At 46.3% G+C, this 5723-nt stretch overlaps 1 protein-coding gene across 1 annotated transcript; it reads left to right on the top strand.

Moving 5' to 3' along the window:
* Positions 1 to 1064: 1064 nt before the first annotated feature.
* Positions 1065 to 4537, top strand: cdca3 (cell division cycle associated 3). The gene is made up of 6 exons (XM_056285762.1): positions 1065 to 1097; positions 1850 to 2012; positions 2468 to 2588; positions 3071 to 4021; positions 4104 to 4180; positions 4322 to 4537. The coding sequence occupies exons 2-6, from the start codon at positions 1875 to 1877 to the stop codon at positions 4412 to 4414; spliced, it is 1380 nt and encodes a 459-aa protein (XP_056141737.1). The 5' UTR covers positions 1065 to 1097; positions 1850 to 1874; the 3' UTR covers positions 4415 to 4537.
* Positions 4538 to 5723: the final 1186 nt, after the last annotated feature.

Here is a 5723-nt window from a genome sequence, read left to right as displayed (position 1 = left end):
CTTGCATGTACAGTTTTTATACGCACCCACATCAACAACCATGCCATCATCTGACAGTACACGAGCTGCAATGTATCCATCCACTGTACATCTTCACTGAAAGACCATTTTGTTTTTTAACTTTGTCATAACCAAATGACGTTTTTTTTTTTACACTTACCTTTTTATTCAGATAGTCCGTGATACATACATCGTTTTGAATAATGGCATACAAATAGAAAAAGTCCACAATACTCTTGTATATCTGTAAATTTTTCAAAGTAGATTGTATCCATCAATGTTTATTGGGAGAAACTCAAAGGAGGTTGAATCACTTCATCTGGATACAACATTTATTGACATATGTTTCATCCCTCATCTAAGTGACCTCTTCAGTCTCAACTGACTGCAGGTATCCCCACCCTTACAAACAATACAGTAGCAGAGCAACCAAAAACAACAGGTTTCCCTGTTACAACTCTAGAGAAAAGGTTATGTAAAAAGCCTAGCAAAAACCTCACGTTACTTCAGTCCATGTTATTTCTGATAGTAACTTTTTCTTGTGAGGGCCTTCTGGCCTGTAGGACACGTAACGTTAAGGAGATATTTGCCCTCGCAGTCGAGAGTCCCCTCATATCAGGAGACCAAGAGCTTTTTTTTATATGCAGCATTATTCTGATAGGCCAAAATCGCCTTCAATGCATTTCAAGCAATGATTAAAAAAGTGAGCAAAAAAAAAAAATGCAGCCCAAAGACCATAGACTTTGTCCCTCGGAGGGGCCATGTGATGCGTCTTTTTGTTTTATCACAATCAATAAACCTTCCAACGCCCATACCGATGTGTTTTCAGCTAAAAACAAAAAAATGCTTTGCGTCACCTTCACATGTGGCAGCCTACCTCGCACGATAAACACACCTACTTTCAAACTGCTCTGTATGCCCCGCCCACTTGTTGGACGCGTTGACTGGTAGCCAATCAGCGGCGAGAAGGTGTGAACGCGAGTACGTTGACTGGTTCGTTTGAAAACAACAGGTCCATTTAAATCTTGAACCAGAGGCGAGCGTCTTGTTTTCTCATTGCAGAAGTGAAAGGAAGCTTAAGGATCGACTCTCGCAGGGTAAGAAAGTGAATGACGATAAGTTGTTCGTGTCCCTACACTTCGTTTAATAAACCTGAAATCGTTTGTCGACGTGCCGTTTTCGCGTTTGGGATGTAGGACGGCGGGTTTACGCGTCTTTTTTTGTGAACCACGCTTTCTCCTACCGGTCACGTCATCTGCTGATTCTCTTCAGCAGGCTGCTTTGGACCTTAATCTGCTGCGGAGCCGTAATGGCGTCGCTTCTAATTTAGATGTATTATGGTTTTATTATTATTCCTCTCATCATTGTATGTGGTGTATTAACACAGTTTAAAGGTTGTTTTTATTTGTTATTCGTTTACTACTTTTTTATCACTACTTGATTTGTAACTCCAAATTTCCTTTTAATGCAAAGTTTATTGCGTCGCATTTTTATGTCGTAAACGTGCCACACAAATTCTGGAACCGTCTGAAAGTCGGTCGTTGCTAACGTCAACAGGCTAGGCTAACTGGTAAATAATACTGTAACGTGCATGGATAAGAAGACACGCTGGCCGCTGGCTCGCGGGTCTGACCCTTTAGTCGAGCGGTTAGCGTTGTCTTCTGCGGTGCGGGCGATAGGGGTTCGCGTCCCGGCCGCGGCATTTCCTGTGGTTGCGTTGTCCCCCCCGAATTCGCTACAATATCAAGTTATAACGTCAGGACGACTTTGAGTTCCATTAACAAAATTTAGATGCACGGAAGGCTGTGATTAAACGAGACCCCCCCCCCCTATACTTTCCCATCAATAGTGTGTCCGTGAAGTAAGTCATCGCCATGGGATCAAGCGAGAGCAAAGTGGCCGTTCTCTCCGGGACCAAAACGGAAACTGGCCAGCGCGTCAGAAACGAGCCAATCAACCGGTTAATGGATCCACGCTCTCCCTCATCCGGCATCGACCGGACACCTATTCAGGTAACACCGGCCAGGGCCGCATGCCAGTTTAAAGACCGGTCTAATGAAAATCTTCTTATCCAATCTCGTTTTATTTTATTATTATTATTATTATTATTATTATAGCTTTTTCTCCACAGATTTGATAATGTGAAGTTATCCATAACATTACAACTGCTGTGCAAATGTAACTAAAGTCCCTTGAAAACCTAGTGTCAACATAAAACTGTTCTAAACAGCCAATCTTTTGGTGATAAGTTACCTCATCCACGACCCGGATTTGATCATCAATGAATAGTTGTCATCAGTTGCCTGGCAACATCGTGCTCGGTAGTCATCAAGTGCATTGTCTAGCTGTCAAGTTGGTTGCTTTTCATTCACGATTGGCTGGTCTCTGAGGTCTTTATCTACTTCAGACACACTTGAAACAGAGTTTGCGAAGCAGTATACCTACTAAACTTTTTTCTGTCCCAAAGGTCGGAGGACCTGTTTCCAAAACATCAGTTAACATGAAGAGTGAATGTGCGCTTCCTTCTGGTGACCCCAGGTCACCAACAGTTGGTATTGCCCGCACCCCTATCAGAGATGCAATGAGAGGTGAGAACTAACCCAAACTTCTAACATTTTTCATCTTTCATCAAAGGTCTTTGAATGTAGATTTTCTCCAACATCCAAAGACATGGAATTTTGTATGAAATTCTTGCCATTGCACTTGACCAAGGCACTGACCTCAGAACTTGGGATTGGTTTCTGTGCATCACCTATTATGGCTGCCCAGTGCAAAACGATGTGCATGCTTCCAGCGAGCACCAAGCTGTCTTTACTTGAAGCGTTCTCATCTAAATTTGAATTTGGTGCCAAGCGTATAGTTTAAAAATTCAGGTGTATAGCTACACGCTAGATAGCCATGCAGCATCAATGAGCGCTGTCACAAGTGCTTCATCACTTTCAGCACCTAGCCCCTAGCACCACTGTGGATAATTCAGGTGCAAGTACATAGGATGGGTTAAATGCAGAGGACTATATTCCCCATGTGAATTGATAAAATGCAACTTAAAACATTTTTATTTGTCCCACAGTAACCGTAGACTCCCTCGCTCGTCGCTTGAGTGTGTTTTTCCATGGTGAAATTCCGGACGAAGCCGCTCTGCCTACCCACAGGACACCAAAACGCTTCAATTTAAATGTGGAGGAGGTCATTTTTGAAGAGGAGCTGGATTCCACTGAACCCCTTCTCACTCCTCAGCCATCCCAGACCCCTGTTTCCCTGGCAGAGCAAAATAATCTGGTCAATACTGTTTCCTCATCACTCCAGGGGTTGGGTGACTCTAGTCCCTTTGTACTCCTTGAGGAAGCCCAGATTGAAGTGGGGGCTGAAGTAGATCTCGTGCTGGATGAGGCAGAGGAGGCTACAGAGTCCCCTCTTCACAAGAGATTCAGTATGAGCCTGATAACTTGCCATGAAGGAACAGCTCCGTCCCAGATATTTGCTGAGGTCCACAATGACAGTCACTTGTCCCTAGTACCTACTGCAGATGGCAAGTCGTTTGGGGAAGGAACCGATCGGTCTTGTGGCCTTCCGTCTGTCACCTCTGCCCCAGAATGCCCTACCCCTGTCCAAATTTCTGTACCAGATATTACAGATGTTGTGGTTCCAGTTTCCTCAGAGCAGCCAGAGGAAACGTTTCAGAGTTCACCATCAGCACAAGAGCCAGCAGAGGTGCAGGATTCTCCTGGGTCTCCTACACTTTCTACTTCCGAGCCTCCAACTGTCCCTAGTCCAGTCCTGAGCCCGGAGCCACCTCAGCCATGCACTGGCATCCGCTGCCCCACCCTTGAAACAAAAAGTCCCAGTCAGGTGGTATTCAAGCCACAGTGGCTAGGAAAGGGCTTTGGCACCACAGGGCTGAGAGCCAGAGGAGTACAGGCACGTGGAGGAAAAGGAGGCTCCTCTCCTCTCGCTGTCCGGGTGGCTGTCAAGAACATCGCCAATGAAAACAAAGGACAATCTGGCAAAATGAAGCAGAAAGGTATGTAGAAACCCTGTGGCTTCTTTTCATGCTCCATTGCATGATTGATTGGTAATTTTTTTTCTAACAACTCCCCCTCCAGGCAACGGATTGGCTGAAGGTCGCTCGCCACTACAGATTCTTAAAAAGACTAACTCGCCTAGGGAGAAACCCTCTCAGGTACAAGCATGCATGTGTACTTCGTAATACTTAATTCATCAGTTTTTCCATGTAATGTGTGCATTACTTGATTCTCAAAAGTGAATCATAAAGTCAGAAATGTAAAACACCAGTAATCCTGCTTTTCCTTACACCTTCCAGATGAAACTGAAGAGCTCCACCCAAGATGGACAGAGGCTTGAACAGATGGAACGTAGGGTCCTGACCGTGGCTATGGATAAAGAGAATAGATAGTCTGTCCACTATTGCACAGAATCCGTCCAGTTGTATCACTCTAAACAAGCTTTTAAATGTACAGTGTCTGACACTTTGCCTTTTCTTTATGTGGCTCTTTAAACTTACACGTTGATTTGTCTGTCAATGTGCGCTTTTCAATTTTGTAAATAGAAGTTGGTTTGCTTTGTCTTTGAAAACAGTGTAATTTAATAAATGAACACTTTGTTTTAATTGGTTTCTCAATTAAACTTTTTTTTCTTCTTTTTTCCCCACCTTTTCCTCCCCAGTTGCACTTGGCCAATCACCCCACTCTTTCGAGCCGTCCCGGTCACTGCTCCACCCCCTCTGCCGATCCGGGGAGGGCTGCAGACTACCACATGCCTCCTCCCATACATGTGGAGTAGCCAGCTGCTTCTTTTCACCTGACAGTGCGTGGGAGGGTCACGCTACCCCTCACCCCTGACAGTGCGTGGGAGGGTCACGCTACCCCCCCGAACAGGCGCCAGTGCTGCGACCAGGACACATGGCCACATCCGGCTTCCCACCCGCAGACACGGCCAATTGTGTCTGTCCAGACGCCCGACCAAGCTGGAGGTAACACGTGGATTCGAACCGGCGATCCCCGTGTTGGCAGGCAACAGAATAGACCTCTACGACACCCGAACGCCCCACTAAACATTCATTTTAAGGGTGTCCAGGTAGCGTAGCCGTCTATTCTGTTGCCTACCAACACGGGGATCGCCGGTTCGAATCCCCGTGTTACTGCCGGCTTGGTCGGACGCCTCTACGGATAAAATTGGCTGGTGGGAAGCCGGATGTGGGTATGTGTCCTGGTCGCTGCACTAGCGCCTCCTCTGGTAGGTCGGGGCACCTGTTCGGGGCGGGGGGGATAGCGTGATCCTCCCACGCGCCACCTCCCCCTGGCGAAACTCCTCACTGTCAGGTGAAAAGAAGCGGCTGGCGACTCCGCGTGTATCAAAGGAGGCACGTGGTAGTCTGCAGCCCTCCCCGGCTCGGCAGAGAGGGTGGAGCAGCGACCGGGACGGCTCAGAAGAGTGGGGTGATTGACCTGATACAATTGGGGAGAAAATGGGGAACCCCCCCCCAAAAAAACCACTTAAAGTAATTTATTCTCAACTACAGCTGAGGAAAGTACGCTTACACCAAATTAACTAACTTTCAAGTCTTACATTCTAATTGGCAAAGGATTATGACACTGTTTGGATCGGCTTAATGTTATAAGTCCCATCTTGGATGATTTCTGCAATCCCTTGTTGGTATACATCAGTCCCTGCGTCGTTGCTTCAGACTGTTCTAGAATGGCTTT

Source organism: Lampris incognitus, chromosome 9 (assembly GCF_029633865.1).
Source record: "Lampris incognitus isolate fLamInc1 chromosome 9, fLamInc1.hap2, whole genome shotgun sequence".
NCBI classification, from domain to species: Eukaryota; Metazoa; Chordata; class Actinopteri; order Lampriformes; family Lampridae; genus Lampris; species Lampris incognitus.
This window is presented reverse-complemented; position numbering and strand designations above follow the sequence as displayed.

Bases quoted from the DNA above. Each gene is read 5' to 3' on its own strand.
- cdca3 (XM_056285762.1), top strand. From the start codon at position 1,875: ATGGGATCAAGCGAGAGCAAAGTGGCCGTTCTCTCCGGGACCAAAACG. The intron at 2,013-2,467 runs GTAACACCGGCC...TCTGTCCCAAAG, and splicing joins TCGACCGGACACCTATTCAG to GTCGGAGGACCTGTTTCCAA. The intron at 4,022-4,103 runs GTATGTAGAAAC...CTCCCCCTCCAG, and splicing joins TGGCAAAATGAAGCAGAAAG to GCAACGGATTGGCTGAAGGT.